At 43.2% G+C, this 25,297-nt stretch overlaps 1 protein-coding gene across 2 annotated transcripts in view; it reads left to right on the plus strand.

The window, feature by feature from the left end:
- Positions 1–24,741, plus strand: part of CASR (calcium sensing receptor) — a 160,253-nt gene extending 135,512 nt beyond the window's left edge. For both annotated transcript variants that reach the window (XM_075001149.1, XM_075001159.1), the window contains exons 5-7: positions 5,736–5,966; positions 14,964–15,087; positions 21,195–24,741. In XM_075001149.1, coding sequence (XP_074857250.1) covers positions 5,736–5,966; positions 14,964–15,087; positions 21,195–22,639 — 1,800 coding nt within the window. In that variant the 3' untranslated portion in view covers positions 22,640–24,741. The remainder of the gene's footprint in view (positions 1–5,735; positions 5,967–14,963; positions 15,088–21,194) is intronic.
- The last annotated feature ends 556 nt before the right edge of the window (positions 24,742–25,297 follow it).

Here is a 25,297-nt window from a genome sequence, read left to right on the forward strand (position 1 = left end):
CGGTGATTGGCTATATACGTCCAAGAGAAATCAATACAGTTGTATCACTATCTTTATAATTAATTTAAATGTTAAGATTCCCTTTTGATTTCTGAATTAACAGAATGCAGCATAGACAGGAACTGGTTGGTTGCATTGTTAACTTCTAAGAATATTTATGTAAACACAAAACTAGATGCATTATCTACCGATATGTCCCTAAAACAGGGATGGGGAACCTTTTTTGTGTTGGAGGCCACTGACCCACAGAAAAACCAGTCAAAGGCCACATAAAAGTGAAAACAAAAAAAAACCACAAAATGCTCAGCGATGTGGCCCCTGACTGAGACATCTCAGTCCCCTCACACACCAGCACCACAGGCAGGAGGGTGGAAACAGTGGACTGAGGTTCAGGTCTTCCCCCAGACCAGATTAACTCTTCTGGGGCCCTGAGCCGGGACCAAAGGTAGGGTGTTCAATATGTGGGAGAGGGCTGCTGGGAAGCTGGTGTGGGGCCTGGGTGGGAGGGAAGGTGCAGGAGCAGGCTGGGGTTAGGAGTTTGAGGGACTGGGTGGGAGGGAGAGTGCAGGAGCAGGCTGGGGTTAGGAGTTTGAGGGACTGGGTGGGAGGGAAAGTGCAGGAGCAGGCTAGAGGTGGGCAGTCTGGGTTGGAGGGAAGGTGCAGGAGTGGGCTGAGAGCAGCAGTGGGGGACTAGACAGGAATGGGCTGGAAGTGAGGCATCTGGGCAGGAGGGAGGGTGAAGGAACAGGCTGAGGATGGTGGCCTGGCCAGGAAGGGTTGTGCAGGAGCAGGGTGGGGGGTCTGGGCAGGAGGGGTGCAGGACTGAGGTGATTGGGGAGCCTGTGCAGGGGTAAAGGAAGCTGGAGCAGGGTGGAGGAGTCTGGGCAAGCGAAGGGGTGGGAGTGGGCTGCGGGGTGGCAGTGCTGACCTCTGTGCACCACTGCCATCACTACCACCCCTTCACCCCTGTGGGGAAACAGCAGTGGAGGAGAAAAGCCTTTCCTAGGAAAAAATTGCTGGGGGAAGTTGTGGAATCTCCATCCCTGGAAATGTATATGAGGAGATAAGACAACCAGCTGTCTGGGATGGCCTCAGTGGTGCTTAGTGTTGCTATGGCTGCAGGGGACTGGACTTGATGACCTCTCATGGCGCTTTCCTGTTCTTTGATTCTATGAGTCTATCTTCAGTGAATTCCTAGCACATCAACAAATGGGACTGTGACATACCCCTGGGTATTGTCTGAACTGTTGGATTGTTATGCACCCTTAATTCGCCAGTCTGGTGTGTACTGTGCCCTGCTTTGCTTTGTGAGCTGCCACTTTGTGCTGTCCCCTCAGCCTCTGGCATGCAAGTTACACCCAGAAAAATATTAGCATGCTATTCCCAGCCATTCCTGAATTACATATAGGGTGACACCCTCATATCCTTAGTCCCTGCCTTCCACCCCAAAAATGTGTCTTACACTGCTCCAAGCCCCCTTGAGCATCTGGCATTGGCCACTGTTGGCAGACAGGCTACTGAACTAGATCGACCTTTTGTCTGACCCAGAATGGCCATTCTTATGTTCTTATGATGACAGTAAGTGCATTAATTAGTTTGTTAGTCCATCAAAGATATGAATATGAAGCTACCTTTGCAGTCTATCTGAACAGATTCCCCAGATTTCTGTACACTGGCTTAGATAAAACATTAATGTTAGATCAATTACACAAGGTAGATTGTAAGTATTATAGTTGGCATAAGCACAGAAGTTCAGAATTGGTTACAAAAAGAGAGAAAAGATAAAATCACACTCTGACTCCTAAGCTTGAAATAGTGTAGTTTCTCTTACCCATTCTGTGCAAACTGGAAAGTTTCCCAGTTAGGACCACTTCCGCCAAGTCAGTGACGTTTCTGTCTTCCAAACTCTCTTGCTGACTTGAGCTTGAGTTGGGGAAGAAAAGTGGGCTCATTATGTCTCAGTAACTGCTGGAAGAATACTTGATGTCACGAAGTTGGACAGTCCCCATTGTCTTCAAGTTTTTCACCCAGTCATTTTACAAATTGCACATTCTTGTTTCTACCTTCCATATACATGAGGCTTGTCATGTCATGCTGTTTTATCATTTCTTTGCTATTTCTAGGGAGCTGGTCAGTGGGCATTTCCCAAACTCACACATTTCAGTTACAGACATCTAGCAAAATCTCATCACTTCATACATAGTGATAACATAGAACCATAACATCACAGAATACTAGAACTGGAAGGGACCTCAAGAGGTCATGAAGTGCAGTCCCCTGCTCTGAAGGCAGGACCAAGTACCATCTGTATCATCCCTATTAGATACGTATCCAACCTGTTTCTAAATATCTCTAATGATGGAGATTCTGCAACCACCCTAGGCAATTCCTCAAAACAGCTGATGGTGACTTGCAGACATTTCCACAGGACAGTAAGGTTCAACAAATCTGTGAATGATAGGTCACAAGGCATACTTTGTACAAGATTTATCATGGATTAGTAAAATGCTCACCATAATAGTGTAGACAGTCACAGTGATGAACAAAATGCCTGATCAATGAAGCAGAACATGGATTTACGTATAGCGGGATGTTAAGTATACCTTTGTAACATTCCCTGGAGTATGGTCTGGACTGATGGACAACTGTGTCCCTGCAATGCTCCAACCTGGGAGGGGTGGAGTTTCACACTGCTTTTCTGTGAAAGCAACTATTTTGGTCAGCTCACACACAGCCTCCAGCATGCAAATCACTCCCAGCTGTACTGTATGAGTGCTGTAGACAGTCACTCATGAATTACACCTCAGGGCAATACCAGAAAACTCCCAGTCCCAGACTTTCCTCATAGAAGCGTACTGTGTGGCCCCACCTGGACAATGCAAGCTCATACTAAGTCCATCATTTCACTGACAGGAAATTATATGCACAAATCTTATCCTAAATGAAGTGCCCCAAACATTTCAGTCCAAGCACACTGGTTTAGATAAAATAATTAAGTAAGTTTATTAACTACAAAAAAGATTTTGAGATACCAATAATGAGGTTTAAACGTTAGAATTGGTTACAAAGAAATAAAATGTAAAACATAAGACCTACCGTAACAAACTAAGGCTGCATCTAAATTCAGTCTGGCTGCTGGCAGCATGATGCAAATGAGGGTTCACAAAAGTGCAAGTGGCTGCTCATTTGCATATTCGCATGACTTATTTGCATACTTGGGGCAGAAAACAAGCGTTGTACACATGGTTCTACTGGCAAAACCCCCACTCTCTTGCCAGCCCCATATCCCTGATTTTTTTCCTGAACCCTCATTTGCATCATGATGGCCGCAGCCAGACTGAATCTGGATGGAGCCTATGTGAATTCAAAGCAAAAGGTTTCTCTTACCACATGCTAGAATAGTCTTACTGACTAAACTCCTTTCAGATAGGATCTCTGTCAAATGATGCTTCCATTGCCTTCAAGTGTTGTAGATACCATGAGCAGAGATGAAGGGATCATTGATTTGGGGCCTCTGTTCCTCATTTTTGTCCTCTTCCTCTTCTTTGGGAATCATGTCCAAAAGGGATTCAGGAGACAGAAGTGTTGGGGAGACTGGAATTTCCAGATGTTTCTTTGCCTAGATGCAAATTTCTTGCTCAAATCCTTTATTCTTCCAAAATGTCCATTTGATTTTGTTCACACTTGACTGAGGCATCAGTGTGCTGTTTGTCGTTGGTGAATTGGTTTGTGGCTGCTTTTCTAAACTTGAAATATGTCTCAGTAATGTTATAGAGTCAAGTCTTATAGCTTTATATATAATTTTGCCACATATATTTTATCGGGACACTAATGATCATCATATTGTGAGTTTTCAAATGATATCTTCTCACAAGCTGTACCGTATAATCCATTATAGTGTTGTAAAAAGGGTAAACATATGGACACAGACTGTTACAATCTTATAACGGTTGATTTCTCTGGATTATTGAGAAATATGTGCAATAACAGAAGCTTCTCTCGCTGAATGCTGCAAAGCTCAATTTTACTGGTATGGAAGTTCAGAGACTGTTATTACACATAATGGACCTTAGTTTTCTTGTCGGGAATTTGCATAGTTTTCAGCATCCACATGACCAGTCGCATAGACAGAAGCAGCTGTCAATATTGCCTAGAAACTATTATAAAAATGTATTACATCATAAAGGCTCATGGACAGTATTGTGGGCCTGGAGAAATATACCGACAGAAGGCTTGAGAATCATCCCAGTGGTGTGTCTTATAGCACATCACACACAGACTTTACTGCCTACAACAAATGAACTTTAGAATCCATCAGTGGTGGAAAATATGACAGACCAAATTAAACTATGGTGATGACTAGCCTAACATTGCAATGACCGAGGTACGAAAGAGCCCCCACTAAGACAGCCACAGCATGAGTGCCCAATGACAGAAAAGAGAGGTGAAGGACACAGATGGAGATGGCATATACAAAGTAGCCCCAGGGTCACACATGGCAGAAGTGCAGGACAGCTCTATCACCAGAACCATCGTTTCTTCTGAGGACCCACTTTGCCACATCCATTGCCACTATCTAAAGACCACTTTGGGCGCATTTAGAATACCACGGTTCTCCCCATATCACTGTAGACTGGCACCTCCTTCCAGCTCCCGATAGCTGGAAGTCTTCTGCTTCCATATTGACAATGAGATCCCTAGCACTCCAAATTCAGACCAGAGGGACTGCTACTGCCTCCATCCCTCCCACCACAGCTGCTCCTGCTGAACTGAAGAGCTTAGATAGGCAGGCCTGGTTCTGATTTGTTTTGCTGTCTGGGGTATTGTGCATAGCAGTGAGGAATGCTGCTCACTGAGTTATTTTGATTATGTAATATATTTACAGTTGATGTCAAAGGCACCTGGGAGTCAAGATGTGTGTATTGTTTTAAGTGTGTTAGAGAAATGTAATTATGAAAATAATAATAGAAAAGTATGAGAACATCCACAGTTATTGAAATAGGGGAAAATGCTATAAGAGATAAAAACTTCACACTTGACAGATAAAGCAGTGACTAACTGGCAGGGATTAGCAGAAGGCAAATTGTTCCATCACTGTCAATACAGGATTTTTTGTTTTGATATATCCGGTACTAGGCACTGTCAGAAACAAGATACTAGATTAAATGGACGGCTGGCCCGATGACAACTCCTGTCTACCTATGATTTTTAACTGCTCACACCAATGGCACTCGAGAGTTAAAACAGGATGTGAAGAATACTCTAGCTCAACTGCAGAGAGAACGTACAGAAGTAGAATGTAATTGTCCATATTGCAATTTCACTAAGATGACAGATCAACACAGTTCTGGAAAATTGCCACAAGCTCTCTCGGGCATATAAGTGGTGAAGACATTTGGTCCAGCTGAATACAAAATATTTTTATAAAATAAAGAAAAAAGCTTTGTGTAATATCTCTATTTTTGTTCTTAACTGATGGTTCAGTGACGAGCCAGGCAAAGGTAGAGCATGTGATTTGTATGTAACAGGCTGGCTATGGGGTACAGTGTCCTCATTTAGTAACTTGTCCCTATAGTTGACAGGAACCAGGCGCTGTAGCTCTGAGATAAAGAAGCCACCTCAAGCTGCAGCTGCATTTGGGTGCTGCGCTGAAGATATGGATGCTCAGAGAAGACATGTGCCAAGAAAGGGTTGTTACATGCAGACATTCAAGGCATCTCTGTGTATCTTTTTAGGTATTGAAGCATCTGCGCCATTTAAATTTCACCAGTAACATGGGGGAACAAGTGGATTTTGATGAGTCTGGGGACCTAATAGGGAATTACTCGATAATCAATTGGCACCTGTCACCAGAGGATGGCTCTATCATGTTTGAGGAGGTCGGACACTACAACGTTTATGCCAAGAAGGGAGAGAGGCTCTTCATCAATGAAAACAAGATCCTGTGGAGTGGATTCTCCAGGGAGGTAAGTGTTATAGGGCACCTTGAACCTCTCACTGCAGTGCTCTGCAGATCATTGAAAGCTGAGTCTTTCTTCAGAAAACTTAGATCCCTCTCTCTCTCTCTCTCTCTCCCCCTCCCCCTCTCTGTCAACTGCATTGCCACCACACATATTAAGGGCTGATCCATCCTAATTCAGACCTCTTCCATGCTCCTCAGCTGGTGTTTCACTCCTCAATCTCTCTCTTTCTCACATACACCTACTCGTGTTGGGGTGGATCTTCATAATATGATTCCTCCTTTCCTTCCTTACATGTTTTCTTGAGCACTGAAATAGCTGAGTGCTGATATTTAAAATAGCGCTGCCACTGTTGGCCCCAGTGGTTTGATAACATTAAGCGTGTTGCAGAGTTGTTTCTGTTAGGAAGAGAAATTGATTATATTAATCAGGTGTACTCTTGGATTTTTTTTTTCAAAACAAAGAATGTATGTAAAGTCCTGTTTCTTCAAGCACAGTAGAAACAAACCAACAACAGGTAGTTTTCTTGCTCTGAAATCTCCAGGACTACCACTCAAGCAAGTTCTGTGCCAAAGAAAGTCTGTCCCATTACTTCCCTTCAGGGAATTGTAACAGAGCGAAAGCCGTGCTAGTCTATATACTACCAAAACAAAAAAGCAGCCAAGTAGCACTTTAAAGGCTAACAAAATTCTTTAAAGTGCTACTTGAGTGCTTCTCAGGGAATTGTTTTTCTTTTCAAGAGGCTGGAACTCCATCTGCTGGCTTCCTGTCGCCAGTGCCCACAGTTTTTAATCCAACCCTCTGTTGACCTGCCTACATACAGTATCTCTAGCCTGCCTTGCTATCTGTTGTCTCAAGCAATAGCTTGTTTTCTGAAGCTGGGTTTACTAGGGCTGGTTTATATGAACACTTATTGCACAGCAAACTGAGCTGCACTAACAATCTAGATGGCCTCCTAGATCTGCTGCTTGACACCCTCTGTGTCTTTCAGCATAATAATGTCGTTGTTGGTAGCAGAGTTGGCATCTGTTGAAATGAATGGGGCAGTTCAGACCCCAAACTATTATTTCAGTCTCTCTGAAATCTCAGGCAGAATGTTCTGTGCCCGTTATGCTTGCTTCACCTTTTGAAATTTTTATTCACTGCCAGACACTTACACTTTTCTAAAATGAAAATTCCTACTGGGGGACATTTAAGCTAGGAGTGGGAGACCTTTTTTTGGGTCCGATGCCATTGTCTCACTGAAATGTCAGAAGTGACCTGCTGCCCCCCACTGAGAAGCAGGAAAATAAAGGTGATACTCACAAAACTTTTGATTGGAGATACACATCTCCTAGAGCTGGAAGGGACTATAGGAGGTCATCTAGTCCAGTCCCCTACTTGCTTGGCAAGACCAAGCACCATCCCTGGTATCTATTTACCCCAATCCCTAAACAGCCTCCTCAAAGATTGAGCTCCCAACCTTGGGTTTAGCAGGGTAACGCTCAAACCACAGAGCTATCCCTCTCCCCAGCTGTCCCCTTACACCCCAGCCCCATGTTGGGGGGCCCAGGCTCAGTGCTCCCTATAGGACCAGATTAACTCTTCTAGGGACCATGCTGCTCAAAGCTGTTGGCTGCTCCATGTGCATCACTCCACTGGAGGGGAGGCTTAGCATGCTGTTCCCATCCCCAGCACAATCTCTCAACTCTCATTGATCCTTGGTTTCCGTTCCTACCTCTGCTACTGACAAACGGATTAGGCAATTCATATCTGCTCAGCTTTCCCTATTAATGCTTACTTGCACAAGGGGGATTGGAAGAGCACTGAAGAATGTTTTATAAATACTCTGACAAGTATCAGAGAGGGAGCCGTGTTAATCTGTAGATTCGAGAACAACAAGAAGTCTTGTGGCACCTTATAGTCTAACAGATATTTGGAGCATAAGCTTTTGTGGGCGGGTCTTTGCCCACGAAAGCTTATGCTCCAAAATATCTGTTAGTCTAGAAGGTGTCACAAGACTTCTTGTTGGTCTATAAATACTCTGAGATCCTTGAAAAGAAGGAGCTATAGACATGCCTCAGAGCAGTGTTGCTTGGAGTAGATGGCTGATGGCAACATTGTTTCAGAGGCTTACCGGGACTATAAACAACAGGCCTAGAACCTTGGGGTTACACAAAGGCCTGTATAGATCTGTGTTACTTTCAAAAGACCCTTTCTTCTTATGATCCTCCAGTAGCTTTCAATTCCTGCACTCTAAAATAGGCTGCCACCTTTGACGAGTTGAGTCACTAACATCCTCTAGCCAACTTCAGCAGCCAAGTTCTGAGTCTGGGTACAGCAATAATAAAATTAAATTAAAAAAAAACAAGGAGAAGTCCTGTGGCACCTTATAGACTAACAGATTTTTGGACCATAAACTTTCATGGACAAACACCCACTTCATCAGATGCAGCTGATAAAGTGGGTCTTTGCCCACAAAAGGTTATGTACCAAAAATCTGTTCGTCTATAAGGTACCACAGGGCTTCTCCTTGATTTTGCAGATACAGACTAAGAGGGCTACCCCTCTAATACTTTTCATTTCAAAGGAGATGTAGAAACTGAGGCCCCAACCCATTACAGTTGATCCTCTGGCTCTTTCCCCAGAAAATGTAATGTGAGCACAAATTTTCTGGCCTGATTTTAGATTGGATAATTAATTACATACTGCTGGTTTAAGTTGCCCCTGCAGTATTAGTTGAGCATCGTGTTCCTCCATCACTTCCTTACCTTTAGGCTGGGTCTACACTTGCCCCCAACTTCAAAGGGGGCCTGGTAATCAGGGCGACAGGCGATTACTCATGAAGTGCTGCGGAGAATACACAGCACTTCATTAGGCTAATTCTTCCCCGCGGCAACTTCCAAGCTTCAAACTTCGAGGTGCCGGCAGGCGTGTAGCCGTGGGCACTTCCAAGTGCTGCACTACTTCAAAGTCCCTTTACTCCTCACGCCTGCCGGCACTTCGAAGTTTGAAGCTTGGAAGTTTCCGTGGGGGAGAATTGGCCTAATGAAGTGCTGTGTATTCTCCACAGCACTTCATGAGTAATCTCCCATCGCCCTGATTACCATGCCCCCTTCGAAGTTGGGGGCAAGTGTAGACAAGCCCTATATGTTTTAAGTTTGTACTGCTTTTTTAGGTCCCTGCAGGATGAAAGGGTTTGTTTATGTATAACAGTTTATCATCGATTTGGAGATGATCTGTGGATCTCTCCAGCCATCTGTCTGTCTTAAGGCTTTATATAGCTTCCATGTAAATAGGTAGCAACAGCATAGTGCTTTACAGACTTTGAGGAGTCTTTGGCACTTTTATTCAGATTTGATTCAGATTCAGGAGCCTAAAGATGCAGCTACGCTACTCATGGATTTTTAACAGTGCTGAGGGACTATACCCACAAAGGGTCTTAAGGACTGCCACGACTAACTTCTAACAAAACAAAGCAGCAGTCACGTGGTGCTTCAAAGACTAAGAAAATGATTTATCAGGTGCTGAGCTTTTGTGGGGCAGACCCATACCTAGTGAAAATAAAAGCAGTCCAGTAACACTTTAAAGACTATAAAAATAATTTATTAGGTGATGAGCTTTCGTGGGACAGACCCACTTCTCCAGTTTGTAGCCATACCAGAACAGACTCAATATTGAAGTCACAGGGAGCCAAAACTAGTGATCAAGGTTGACAAATCAGAAAAATTATTATCAAGGTGAGCAAATCAGAGAGCAGAGGGGCAGAAGGAGAGGAGGGAAGTCAAGAATTAGATAAAGCAAAGTATGTAAAAGAGTCCTTATAATGAGCCAGATAATTGCCATCCTAGTTCAAACCATGTGTTAATGTGTTGAATTTGAATATAAAAGAGAGTTCAACAGCCTCTCTTTTCAAATGGCTGTTAAAATTCCTTTTCAGTAAAACACAGACACTTTCAGGTCATTAACAGAATGGCCCATTCCATTAAAGTGCTGGCTGACAGCTTTGTGAATCAGGGGGGTTTTATGTCCTTTTTATAACCATTAATTCTTTGTCTAAGGGAGTTTGAAGTCTGTCCATTATACAAAGCATCTGGGCATTGTTGGCACATGATGGCATATATGTTAGTTGAGGAACATGAGAATGTTCCCGTGATTCTGTGAACAACCTGGTTAGGTCCACACCTAATAAATTCTTTTGTTAGTCTTTAAAGTGCGACATGACTGCTGGTTTATTTTGTTAGAATGCAGACTAACACAGCTACCTCTCTGTTACTACCTAACTCCTTATGCACCCTGCTGCTCAGTAGCATTCATGCCCCATTTAGGCCCTGAGACACACCCTGGGGAGCCACCTAAGTCAGCAAGTTCCACATTGTATAAATGATCGTAAACTCCTTCACCCATATGAAGAACAAAAAATCCCCCTAGATGCCTGTCTGCAATTTTAGGCATCTAAGTATGTACAAATCTAGCCCTTCTCCCTTTTGGGGGTTAAAACTTTTCTTGGGGATAGGACAATTTTAGATGTATTTATTTTACTTTATTCAGTGTTGGGAGAGGGAGAATTGTAGGAGGAGAATTGGGTAAAAGTAAGTGCAAGAAATCATTTTATTTTGTTTTAGTGATTAGTCATCATCATGCAATGTCAAGGGGAGAGGTTTGCTCAGCAGTTTGTTTCATGGAAACTAGACCCTTTCACCTCCAGATTGCTAATTCAAATTGAGGCCAGAAGGAACTGACTTTAATTACCATCTGATGACATTTTGATATTAAGAGTAACATAAATTGGGCATCTGTTTCTCAAGATTTAATAAACAATTTTTGAATTCTGCATAGGTATGCAAAATTTGTATTTTTTTTCTAGGCTTTTTCTACATATGTACATTGTAGCCCTAGCTGGAAATAAGTTACACCGTTAGCTGTGGGCACACTGCGTGACTTATTTCAAGGCATCTTATTTTGAACTTGGCACAGGCTACACTGCACTGGAATTTAAAATAAGTGCTTATTTCGAATTTCCCAGTAACTCTCATACAATAAAGGTTACCAGGAATGAAATACTGCATTCAAAATAGTCCTGCTATTTTGAGCGTGGTGTTTGGCTGCACCGTTTTTATTTCCGGATACAAATGTATCCCAAAACAAAAACAATAGGGTAGATTTAGCCACATGGTACCGTTTCAAACAGCACTATGTTAGAGCAGACTAGAGAATTTTTACTGCGTGCCTGAAGGTTGTATGCACAAAACATTAGTGCGTTTTAAAAACCACACCCAGTAATCTGCATTACTGCTCTGTGTAGACAAGCCATTGGACACAAGCCAGGGAGTATGGACATTACATATGGAAGCAAACTGCTCTGGGAAAGGGATGTAGTGATCACGAATTGAGTAACCATTTCCAATGTTTATTGAATAATGCTGTTTTCTTCTATTCAGGGATGTTCAATTTATGTTTATCAGATAAAATATAAAACCAGAACCCTAACTAGGCATTTCCAGTGTTACTTCTGTCCATTATCCAGCACATCAAACACAAACGTGGAGAATACTGATAAGGCTGGTCATAGTTACACATATTCTCTCAGCAGATTTCAGACAATCTAACACTCCACCAACAGTAAATTTATTTTTACCCTTGCACTTTGGCCACCGCATATAAAACTTACCTACCCCCATATTGTCACCATATGTCATTGCCATGTTCCAGCTCAATTCAGGCATCTCTGGCAGTCCCCTGAGCAACTGGCCTGTATGAGCAGAATCAGGGCTCTGAGAGGAGAGATTCCAAATTTCTAAGGCCAGAAGAGACCCTTATGATGCTGTAGCCTGATTTCTTGTATTGCACAAGACATAGAATGTCCCCACAGAATTCCTAGAGCAGATCTTCTAAAAAAAATCCAATCTGGATTTTAAAATTGTCAGTGATGGTGACTCCACCTCAACCCTTGATAAACTGTTTCAGTGATTAATTACTTTCACTGTCAAGAATTTACACCTTATTTCCAGTCTCAACTTGTCTAATTTCAGTGTCCAACCATTGGAGCATGTTACACCTTTCTCTGCTGGACTGAAGAGCCCATTATTAAATATTGGCTTCTCACATGGGCACTTATAGGTTATAATTCAGACATCCCTTAACCATCTCTTTCTGAGTTAAATAGAGAGACTCAAAGAGCTCAGTCACAGGTTTTCTAATTCTTTATTCAGTCTCATGACTGTCCTCTGACCCATGTCTAATTTATCTACATCCAGAACAGGACACAGCATTCCACCAGTGGTCTCACCAGTGCCAAAACCACAAATAATATAACCTCTGTACTTCTACTTGAGATTCCCCTGTTTATGCATCCAGGATAGTACTAGCTCTTTCAGACACAGTATCTCAAACTGGGAGCTCATGTTCGACTGGTTATCCACCGCAGCTCCCACATCTTTTGCAGTCACTGGTTCCCAGTATATAGTCCCCCATCCTCTAAGCATGACCTACATTCTTTTAGGCTTAGATGTATATGTTTACATTTAGCCTTATTAAAACACATATCGTTTACTTGTGCCCAGTATCCCAAGTGATGCTGACGACTCCGAATCTTTAATCTATTTTCTTCATTACCAGCCAGTTCAACTTCAGCTTCTTACTGTAGTTTCTGCCCATGCAGTCAGGTCAGTGGCTGATGCTCTCCCGTCAGCTCTACCTACTGATGATTGTTTGCTTTTTTTCCAAGTCATCAATAAAATTTATAAATAGTGCAGAGCCAAGGACCAAGCCCTGCAGGACCTCACTGGAAATGGATGCACTTGATGACAATTCCCCATTTCCTATTACATTTTGAGACCTATCGGTTACCAGTTATTGATCCATTTAGTGTGTGCCACGTTAACATGAGGTCATTGCACTTTTCAATTAAAATGTTTCGCGGCACTAAGTCAAATGCTTTACAGAAGTCTAACTAAATTATGTCAACACTGTTACCTTTGTCAACCAAATTTATCTAATAAAGAAAAGATATCAAGTTAATTTGATATGATTTATTTTCCATAAATCCATCTTGATTTGCATGGATTTAATTCTTTATAAATCAAATCCGTATCAGTTTGTCCCATATTTTACCTTGCATAGATGTCAGGCTGACATGCCTATAATTACCCAGTTCAATGCATTTATCCTTATTAAAAATTGGCAAAGCAGTAGCTTTCTTCCAATCTTCTAGTACTTCCCAGTACACCGAGACTTACAGAAAATCAGCATTGATGGTCCAATGTAATCATCAGCCAGCTCTTTTAAAACTCATGGATGAAAATTATCTGCACTTGCTGATGTAATAAGGTCTGTCTTTAGTATCTTCTGTTTAATAGCCTCCTTAGATGTTAGTGGAATTGTGAAAGTGCTGTCATCACTATGTGATGCGACTGCCTCATCTGTTTTTCCTCAAATTCAGAAGAGAAATATTTGCTGAATACTTTTGCATTTTCTATATTATTATTGATAATTCTACGTTTTCCACTTATTAATGGACCACTAACATTGTCAAGATGCTTTTAGTTCCTAATATGTTTTTAAAATGCTTTATTATCTTTACCCCTGTTGGCTACAGATGTCTCCATGTGTCCCATGGCTTACCTTATCAATTTTCTTCAGTTCCTAATTTCTGATTTATATTAATACTATCAGCTTCCCCTTTCTCCATTTGGTGTCTCTGTGTGTATTTTATTCTTTACAGCTACCATCACTTCCCCTCTAACGCAGATTGTTTTTTTTAACTTTCATGGTCCTTCTCAGTTGTGGCTTTGAGGGCACCTAGTAAGGTGTTCTGAAATCATTCCCAATTATAATTCATATTGTTCTGATTAAATTATTCATCCCAGCTGGCTTCACTCATAATTGTTTTCAACTTTGTGAAATTGGTCCTTAAAGCACCATTTGTTTGTGATCTAGACTTACTCCGCATGCACAATATGGATGTGATCAGGTTATGGTTAAGTTTGAAATTTTGTCAGTGATGCCATCGAAGGCACAGAATATGTGACTTTCTGGGGCCTCTGTGACTTCTGAAGTGGACGATGCGGGTGTCCTGGGGGCCGCCTGAGCATCTCGGGCAGCCCCTGGATCAGCTGCATCAGCCGTTGCTGGGGAAGTCTTGTGCCACCAGGACACAAACACAGCAGCAGCAGGAATTTGGGTGCGGGAGGGGGCTCAAGACAGGGGCACAAGAGATGGTGAGGGCTCCAGGCAGCACTTACCTTGGGAGATCCCAAAAACTATCTACATATCCCTCCCTGAGCTCCTAGGTGGAGGCGCTCCTAGGTGGCTCCATGTGACGCCTCTGCCTGCAGATGCTACCCCTGCAGCTCCCATGGGCCATGGTTCCTGGCCCATGGGAGCTGCAGAGCAGAGGCCTACGTGCCAAGGGACGTGTTTCTGCTTGCAAGGAGCTGTGCAGTGCCACGTAGGGAGCCTGCCAACCCTGCCAAACCCTCAGCACCAGCACCAACAGGAATCCTGGGTTGCTCCCTCTAGAACACAGGCAGTATCCCCCTAAGTATCCCCCAGCACCCACCACACCCCTGTAGCACCTCCGAGCCCTCCCTGTCCATCCCAGCCCACCCCCACGATTTAATCAGGGACATGTAGTTCAAGTCATAAGTCATGGGACGTGAATTTTTTTTACTGCCTGTGACCTGTCGGTGACTTCTGTAAAAATATCGGTGACTCAAATGTAGCTTTAGTTATGACCACTTGTCCCTAAGCTGCCATTATCTTTCAACGTTGTAACCAGGCCTTGTTTATCTGTTAGGACAAGGCTGCAGCACTTTTTTTGGATTAGGACAGAAGAGAATATTGAAAGAGACAGGATGGGTATCTCTTCAGAATTTTATACATACTGTGCTCATCACTTTACTATCTGACCTTAGAACATTTTGTAAGTTCTCACCCCCAGTGGGAGGGTGTATGAGTCCCTTCCTCTGCAAGTTTCTGGATCAGGCATGTGCATATGTAACCAGACTACTCTTTGTCTTGCAGGTGCCAGTGTCTAACTGCAGCATGGATTGTCTGCCTGGTACCAGGAAAGGTATCATTGAGGGAGAGCCCACCTGCTGTTTTGAATGCGTGAAATGTTCTGACGGGGAATACAGTGATGAAACAGGTAATACAGAAAAAACTTGCATGGTTTGCAAAGATTACTGTGCATGCCCCCCAGTGGCACCTATGTGTAAGTGCAATTAATTCCTAGCCATTGATCTGATGTTAGAATAATGCAGAGCTGAAGAAATAAAGAACATTTCCTTAGAAAGTTCTCAGCGAGAATATCACATGGGAAAGAGGCATGAAGAATGATTAGTTCATTTTTAAAGTGAATTTATGCTGGTGAATGCTGCCAGACTCACAGACCTGAAGAATGAACCTCTCGGTCTTCCCGAGAAAAAATGCAGCACATGCAGCCGTTTCCCTTCCAACTGCCTCAAGCACTGCTGGTGGGCTTCCCTGGGACCTTCTCCAAGGGGCAGAGGGAGGTTCAGCTTTCGCGGTCCATTTATTTCCTACCCTGCTAAAATAACTGCTCTCAACCCCCTCAGAGCCATGTCAGTCTTATCCCCTTTTGCATGGTTCCGTTTCCTAAGAAAGAGAGATGGGAAAGGACAATCATGAAGCCCTGGGCAAAAACTTTTCATCCCCCAACAAGCAGTAAGTGAAATGCTCAGTTCCAGTCTGTGTCCATCTTTTAATTTTTCTATATTCAGGATTTTATTCCCTATTTTATGAGGAAATAAAATCCATTCTCTAGCAGCAACCACTGTAATCAGACAGCCCCATGTTTGCATTGCACAGATGAACATTTCCTTTCATTGAATCAGGTACTACAGTTTTAGCAGAAAATTACTAAAGCAGCTGAATTGTGCCCACAGGTGTTATCAAACTCCAGTTGACATGGGAGTTGGATTAAACCACACAATTCCACTCTGAAGGGCAAATGTAATAACCGTTTTAGAGCAAATTCAAACTTTTTTGAATTTGCTGTGCCTCAGTCAGACAGCTGCCTCAGGGCTGGACATATCCCAGACAGTGAAACCAAATTATTGTATCAGCAGATTTCTGCAGCCAAAATCATGGTACATGCCAAACTGTGGCCATCTCCTGGCCTTCACCAGCATCATGCATCACAGGCTGGGCTGCAGCCATTACTGAAGTTTCAACAAGCTGTCAACAGTATTTAAAATGTGCTACCATGTGTATGAACATTCTCAACATATCAGAAAGTAATTACCATTCTTTAATATGGGTATGGATACCATAAGTTTCTTGATTCAACTACTGTAAAAACTTTGATTAATATGGATATAATGCCAAATTTTGAATGGTGGAAAACAGAGATCCTGAACTCTGTAAAGATCAGAAATAAAAATATTGTGGTATTTTGCTCAAGATTTAGGGAGTTATTCCTGCTACCCTAGTAAAATGCCAACTTGGATGATTTTGTTTTGCCTTTTTAAATTCCTTCTGCTATTTCAGTTGGATATGTTACTATTTTTCATTTTCTGTGCTTGACTGTTTTTTAATATTGCTAAACACACTTAAACAGCTGCCTCTCTTCACCTCAGAGATGGTGTTAGGACTGAGCAATGGGCAGCCCATCTTCTCTGTGTTAGGCTCATTGCACCATCCCTGACCATCCTGGCTAATCGCCACTGATGGCCCTATCCTGCCTGAACTTAGCTAGTTCTTTTTGGAACTCTATTAAAGTTGTGACCTTCACAACATCCTCTGACAAAGAATTCACAGGTTGTTGTGTGAAGAAATACTTCTTTTTGTTTGTTTTAAACCTGTTGCCTGTTAATTTCATTTGATGACATCCATCCTCTCGTTCTTGTGTTATGGAAAGGAGAAAATAACTTTTCCTTATTTACTTTCTCCACACCAGTTATGATTCTGTAGAACTCTATGTTATCCTCCCCCACCACTTAGTCATCTCTTTTACACGCTGACAAATCTGTCTTCTCTCTCCTCGTATGGCAGACATTCCATTCTCCTCATTTTTGTTGCTCTTTTCTGAACCTTTTCCAATTTCAATATCTCTTTTTTGAGATGAGGTCACAACATCCAGCACAGTATTTAAGAAACAGATGTACCATGGATTTATACTAATTTATATTTTCTGTCTTATTATGTATCTCTTTCTTAACAATTCCCAACATTCTGTTTGCTTTTTTGACTGTTGCTGCACACCACTAGTTACCTCTGTCCATTCTGAAAACTGATCATTTATACCTACACTTTGTTTCCTATCTTTTAACAAGTTACTAATCCATAAGAGGACCTTCCCTCTTATTCTGTGACAACTTACTTTGCTTAAATGTCTTTGGTGAAGAACCTTGTCAAAGGCACTTTGGAAATCTAAATACACTATATCCACTACATCCCCCTTGTCCACATGCCTATTGACCCTCTCAAAGAATTCTAGTAGATTGGTGAGGCATGGTTTTCCTTTACAAAAACCAAGTTTTTTCTATCCCAAAAAAACATGTTCATGTATATGTCTAACAATTCTGTTCTTTACAATATTTTCAATCAGTTTGCCCAGTACTGAAGGTAGACTTACTGGCCTGTAATTGCCAGAATCACATCTGGAGCTCTTTTTTAAAAACTGGCTTTACATTGGCTATCGTTCAGTCATTTGGTAGAGAAGCTGATTTAAATAATAGGTTGCAAACTACAGTTGGTGATTCTGCAATTTCACATCTGAATTCATCTGGTCCTAGTGGCTTATTACTGTTTAGTTTGAATAGTAACAGAGAGGTAGCCATGTTAGTCTGTACTCCAACAAAACAAAACAGCAGAAATGTAGCATTTTAAAGACTAACAAAATGATTTATTTGGTGATGAGCTTGAAGAGGGTCTGTCCCACAAAAGCCCATCACCAAATAAATCATTTTGTTAGTCTTTAAGTTGCTACATTTCCATTGCTTTGTTTTGTTTAGTTTATCAATTTGCTCTAAAGTTTCTAATGACATCTCAATCTAAGATAGTTTATCATATTTGTCACCTAAAAAGAATGGCTCAAGTCTGGGAACTCTCCCTCACATCCTCAGTGATGATGACCAATGAAGAGAATGCATGTAGTTTTTCTGTAATGGCCTTTTTGTCCTTGAGTTCTCTTTTAGCATCTTGATCATACTGTACAGTGACACCACCGGTTGCTTAGAAGGCGTCCTGTCTCTGATGTACTTAATTTTTTTATATTACTTGTTGAATTTTTGACAAACTGTTTTTCAAATTCTTTTTTGGCCTTCCTATTATATTCCTAATTATTTTTACACTTCATTTACCAGAGTTTATTCTCCTTCCTATTTTCTTCACTGGGATTTAACTCCCATTTTTTCAATGATGCGTTTTTGTCTCTCACTGCGTCCTTTATTTTATGGTTTAGCCATGGTGGCACTTTTTGGTTTGCTTACTATGTTTTTTTTATTTGAGGCATACATTTAAGTTGACCTCCTACAGTGTCTTTAAACAGTTTCCATGCAGCTTGCAGGGATTTCACATTTGGCAGTGTGCCTTTTAATTCTTTTCATTTCTGTTTAACTAACTTCCTCATTTTTGTGTAGTCCCTCTTTCAGAAATTAAGTGCTATAGTATTGGGCTGCTGCAGTATTTTCCCCACCACCGGGATATTAAATCAAATTGTATTATGGTCACTATTACCAAGTGATCCACTATATTCACCTCTTGGACCAGATCCTGTGCTCTGCTTTAGACTAAATCACGAATTGCCTCTCCTCTTCTGGGTTTGAACAAGACTAGCTGCTCCAAGAACCAGTTATTTGTGGAGTGGAAGCATTCTGCGTTCCTGCCCAAATAGCTCCCTATGCTAGGTTTCTGGTTTATATACCAGCATGAGCCAAGCAGTGGGCATCAGGGAACCAGCATTCAGGCCCTGCTGGATGGTACTTCCTGAAGTGTATAGCTTCATGGGGTTCTCTGGCAGAAACGTGTCCAAAGCTTCCAGTACTGATGCAGAAGCTTCAGTGGTCCAGAATCCAGTGGCCACAGGTTTTAATCACACAGGTTCTTACACGGCTCCCTTTCAGGGCCATGCCAGTTCAGGCTTGTCATCATGTGTCCTGTTGAGTTTCCCTATTTGGTTAGTGGTGTGGACATGGGAAGCAGGTTCCCAGGTGTGCTCCTCCAGGCAGCCACTTATCCATCAGGAACTGAGGATGGTTTGCACTTTTTACTCATCATGATGCTAAGTTTTGACTGGTGGAGCCAGTGGTGGAGTTCAGTCATGGAAAAGGTTTTCATTATAAGGCTTCAGAAGGGAAACATTAAGGTATAAACCATGAGCCTGAAGCTATGTTGTCTGGAAGTCCATGGAGACAAACCACATTGGGCAGTAGTCTCAGCAAAGGGCAGGTGGTTGCAAAGATGAAGTTGGCCATTAGAACAAATAATCACGTACAGTCCAAGATGCCTCTGAACACACAGGTATAAACTATTGAAATGTTGTGAAGGTGCTGGTTAAGCCAAATGGCATTACTGAGCATTCAAAGCACCTCTATCAGGAACAAGAAGCAGTCTTCCATTCATCACTAGGCCTTATGCATTTTAGATTGTATGGCCCCCTAAAACCTAGATGAGTCATCAGGAGGTCCAGCAATTCCAGGATGAGGGTCAGAGAATAGCAGTTACAAATAGTCACCTGATTCAAGACACAATACTCCATGCAGAGGCACAGGAACCAATTCTATTCTTGCACAAAGAGGACCTGTGTCTCTGCCGAAGAGGTGGCTTGCCCAATGACTCTGTTTGTGAGATTTCCCTGGATATGCGCACATAGGGCCGCCACTTCTGATCCAGGGAGGTTCCTGTGGGAGGGTAAAGAATCCACATTTTTCTTTGCCAAGTAGTCTTGCTGTTCCTTGGGGAGGCTGAAGTTCTTTTCCTTTCTAAGTTAGCCCCTGCCATCCCAGCTCTCACTTCAGAAGGCCTTATCTGATCCTTAGGCCCCAGTTGCAGGTCACCTGAGGAGACTGGTTGATTTGTTGGAGGCTAATTTTCTGGAGCTGTTCAGAGGAGAAGCTAACGTTCCTTCACGCCAACAAAGGAATGCCAAGAATTATGGGAAGAATGGAGAGTGGATCATATCAAAGCATGTCACTTCCTGGTCCCTTCTGCTATGACCTTTAAGGAAACAGTTTCTTGGGTACCAGTCCTGACAGCAGGAGCAACCCATCAATTGTTTCTACCAGGTTTGGTGTAGATTTTGGCCAGAGAAGGATCTGGATGATTTTGGTCATCGTGATGCCTATGAAGTTGGCAGTGACATCTGTCTTCATCAACTGTGATGGAATCTGCTGCACCTGCCCCAAGATACACAACCTCAGCAGCAAGTAGCAATGCTGGGAGACCCCATGGTCTCTGGGTCAAGGTCTACTTTAGAGGTGAGGGTGGTTCTAGAGGTGGCGATGCCTAGGCTGTGCCTCCGCCCCCTCAAACACACATGCACGGGCCTGGGCTGATCCATTTCCGAAGCTCTTTTGTGGTGGACAGGAGGTGTGGAACCTTGTGTTGTGCGTGGCTAGAACAACATAAAGAAAACATCAGCTAGTCAGGATTCCCTTTCCTTGCCATTCTCAGATAAGAGCTTTAAGATATTGGGGAATCAAGGGCACTGATGGCTTCATACAAACCGTTTAAATGCACCCAAGATTTACCTCCATAGGATGTGAAGTGGGATCACAGTGCAGCTAAAGAAGGTAGCATGTTCTTTTGTTTTTCATCATTTGTCATCAAGTCAGCCAGAATGCTTCAGATACCACTGTGATGATGGAGGAGGCAGATATGTGAGGTGAGAAGATAGAAATTCAGAGGTAGAAAGTAAAAAGAGATGTAGATAGTGAAGGCAAGAAGAAGCACAAAGCAGCATGGTGTGTATTATCTAGCAGATAACACTTAATCTGAAATTCCCCCATGGCGTTGGTCGGAAATGTCAGAGCACAGCCCCAAAACTTTATAGTGTGACTCATAACTAATCTTCATCACTAACGCAGACCCATGGCTCCTGAGAGGCTATAGATCCCATCATGCAAAGTTCCTTCTTGATCTAAGCAGCCAGACCATTATATGCTGGAACCTGTAGTTTCTTATAGGAAGCACTTTTGTATTTAGGGTGGAGGGGCTAAACCTTGGCCCGTTTTATTTTGGATGGCTCTCTAATCTAACAAACGTGTTCATTCAGTGTTATTTATTTTGCAGATGCGAGTGCTTGCACCAAGTGCCCTGAGGATTTCTGGTCCAATGAAAACCACACATCCTGCATCCCCAAGCAGATAGAGTTTCTGTCCTGGACAGAGCCCTTTGGAATAGCTCTAACTCTCTTTGCCGTGCTGGGAATTTTCCTGACCTCTTTCGTTCTGGGGGTCTTCACCAAATTCCGCAATACACCCATTGTCAAGGCCACAAACCGGGAGTTGTCCTACCTTCTGCTGTTCTCTCTGCTGTGCTGCTTCTCTAGCTCTCTGTTCTTCATTGGCAAGCCCCAGGATTGGACTTGCCGTTTGCGACAGCCAGCCTTTGGCATCAGCTTTGTCCTCTGTATCTCCTGCATCCTGGTAAAGACCAATCGTGTCCTGCTGGTTTTTGAAGCCAAGATCCCCACAAGCCTCCATCGCAAATGGTGGGGCCTCAACCTGCAGTTCCTTCTGGTCTTCTTGTGCACCTTTGTGCAAATCATCATCTGTGTGATCTGGCTCTACACAGCTCCCCCTTCCAGCTACCGCAACCATGAGCTGGAGGATGAGATCATCTTCCTCACCTGCCATGAGGGCTCCTTGATGGCGCTGGGCTTCCTGATTGGTTACACCTGCCTCCTGGCTGCCATCTGCTTCTTCTTCGCTTTCAAGTCTCGGAAGCTGCCTGAGAACTTCAATGAGGCCAAGTTCATCACCTTCAGCATGCTGATCTTCTTCATCGTCTGGATCTCCTTCATACCTGCCTACGCCAGTACCTATGGCAAGTTTGTCTCAGCCGTGGAGGTAATTGCCATACTGGCTGCCAGCTTTGGGCAGCTGGCCTGCATCTTCTTCAACAAAGTCTACATCATCCTCTTCAAGCCTTCCCGCAACACCATTGAGGAAGTGCGCTGCAGCACAGCTGCACATGCCTTCAAAGTAGCAGCCCGGGCCACACTGAGACGTAGCAACGTGTCGCGCAAGAGGTCTAATAGTCTGGGTGGCTCCACAGGCTCTACCCCATCATCTTCCATCAGCAGCAAGAGCAACCACGAAGACCCCTGTGCTCTGCATACCTCCACAGAGCGCCAGCAGCAGAAACGTGGATGCAAGCAAAAAGTCAGCTTTGGAAGTGGGACGGTCACCCTGTCACTTAGCTTTGAGGAGCACCAGAAGAACTCTGTGACTGGCAAGAATGCCAAGCGCAGGAACTCCCTAGAAGTCCAGAACAGCGATGACAGCCTGATGCGGCAGAGGGCCCTGCTGCCCCTACAGAACAGTGACTCCCTAGGTGTGGAGCCTGGATTCCAGGCACCTTCAAGCCAAGAGTCCAGCTTGCAGGAGTCAGGAGTGGCAGAAACCAAGCAAGAGGTGCAAAGCCCAGAAGAGCCTCCTCTGCCATCAGCAAATTCCCAGAATTTTATAGGCAGTGGTGGTGGCTCTGTCATAGAGAACACAATACATTTTTAACAAACAAAACTGATAACATCCCCCACCGTTCTCCAGAGGAACCAGCCCACCTGCTTTCTTCTGGGGAAAAGGCACCAAAGACACAGCTCGGATGTAGCCACCACACCTTATTGTTAGTACAGGCAAAGAAACCCTCACCTCCAAAGGACGCACAGGAGACAGGCTGTCAGAAGGCTACATCTACATAACCTTGTACTGACCTTGTGTTTGTTTAAAAAAAAATTCAGGATCAGGACAGCTTGAAAGGACAAGTGAAAATCTTCCCAAGCTGGGTTTCGCCTGCCTTGCCATCGTCAGTCCTGCCCGCCAGACTGCAGCTCAGCTGGCTGTAGGCATTTAAGCAATTTCATTTTACTCTGCTTTTACGCTGATGTATAATTCCCCTCTTCCCCACTGTGTATGATAGTCTCTCTGTAGCCTACCTGTGCGATCTCTAACCATATTGTACCAAGCAAAGGACTCGGCTTTACTAGAATAGGACTTGCAGTTTGACCTGGGGGAAGGAGTCCTTTAAAAATACAACAAAGACATAAATATTCTGAATGCTTTGTATAGCAAACAGTCTGAACATGTAAAGTATTTAATATGACAGGCGGTGCTCCCTGCTATTTATGTAAGATGTTCCGACCCCTGCTTCCTGTGGCTGCCAGTGTAAACAGCAGTGAATGCTGCACAATATTCTTTGTAGGCATCAGTACATTAGATCAAGTAACAGGTGGCATGTTGGTTTGTTCCAGATGACATGTCACCCCCAGGCTTCCTCTTTTGGTAGAGAGGGTTGACTGCTCGCCACTGGAGGGAGAATGCTGCTCAATGAAACGTGTCCGCAAGTTACTGTGTCCCTAGCAGTTATACGCATAATGAAGCGTCTCTGTTGTAAAGTCCCATACGATATGCATGGCTAAACATTCGCGTCAGTCTATGTTGTGTTTGGCCATATTAATCTCTCCCTCTCTCGCTGTCACACACATACACACACATATTAAAACTAGTCCAGAGAGGGGAAATGTCTGCAAAAAGTCAGTATGTTTGGGCGTTGCTAAAGGAAAGATAAGTGTTTGAGGGGCACACACAGACAAATGGATGGGCTGGGTATAAGGGAAATGCACATGGGCTGCTGGAAGGTTGGGGCTTTGTGTCATGCACAGAGGTAATAGTCATCTGAATGTTTTAGAGCAAATAGGCTTTTGGTGAATGTAGATGGTTGGTGAGCCAGGCCAAGCATTTCAATCCTGGTCCAGCTTGAAGGGGTGCATGGTACAGGATGTATCTCCTTTCCCTGAAGAAGTTGTTTCAGGGGCTAGGAGGGGAACAGAAGAGACTTTTGAGAAACATTCTCTTCAGTGGTCTTCTCAAGGGAGCTATACATACATAAAGCTATATCTCAGCGCCGCTAGAGGTCACCAAGTCCAGTCCCCTACCCTCATGACAGGGCCCAGCAGCACCCCACTAGATTTTTTAATCTATTTGCCCCACACCCCTAAGTGGCCTCCTCAAGGATCAAACTCACAAGTCTGGGTTTACAAGGCCATTGTTCAAACCACTGAGCTATCCCCAAATACTTCAGGCTTTTTTTTTTCTTTTATAATAAGATATGCCCATTCTGCTTTGAGGTTGTTTGAAATGAACTCACTGATGTGAAAGTTTTGCATGTGGATGGATCAGAGAAATGGTGCTTCTGTACGGCACCCTGGAGACAATAGGGTTACATCAGGGATTCATTGCTACATAGATTCCAAGGCCAGAAGGGACCACTGTGATCATCTAGTCTGCTCTCCTGCATAACACAGTTCACAAAACTTCCCCAAAATAGCTCGAGTGCATCATTAGAACATCCAGTCTTGATTTAAAGTTAATTTAGCCCCCTGTCTGTAACAGTTATCAGCCTGTCTGAATCTGGTATAATCTTCTCTCAAAATACTGTATAATGCTCTATCACTGCAGAGCGTAGGCTGGCCTTACACTTAGTTTGAGCAGAGAAAAACAAAGGTCTGTGGAAATGCCTTGGTAAACATGTCGTTATTATTTTGTTACTATTGTTATTTGGTTGTCATTGTTTTGTTTTGTTTTGTTTTGCCAGGGCAGGAAAATAAACCTTGCAGGTGATATTGCCTTGTAAAGACTTCTTTTACTCTCTGTTCTGTCAGCTGGGGCAGAATACTGGGGGGAATACAAGGGTAGTCTGAACTCACAGACACATTTTTTCAGGGTAGAGACTAAGTTGCCTTTTCTTTGCTGTGTATGTGATTGGCAGAGTGCAGATTATACGTAGAAGAACATGAGCAAATCTATTAAGCGACTACCACATTAAAATGACATTTGATAAAAACAAACAGCAGGGAGAACACTTAAAAATACACACTGTGGTACATGTGTTAAAAATAAGCTCTGCCATTGAAGCCAATATAATCACCAGGTATTCAGCGCTTCTAAAAATGAGGCTGTACAGAGGTGCTTAAATGTCGAATTGGGAGCCCAATCTCAGGCACCCAATTTGAAAATCTTGCTCTCAAGGCTTTAACTGCGTGAAAGGAGATGGCCACTAGATGGCAGGAGTAGCTAAAGAATAAGGTAAGTGGCTTCCAGCCTATCCTGGAGAATCCTTTCCAAAGACTTACGTCTTGATTCAAAAGATCATCTGTGAAATGGTAAACCTCA

This window comes from Carettochelys insculpta, chromosome 1 (genome assembly GCF_033958435.1).
Source record: "Carettochelys insculpta isolate YL-2023 chromosome 1, ASM3395843v1, whole genome shotgun sequence".
Lineage (NCBI taxonomy): Eukaryota > Metazoa > Chordata > Testudines > Carettochelyidae > Carettochelys > Carettochelys insculpta.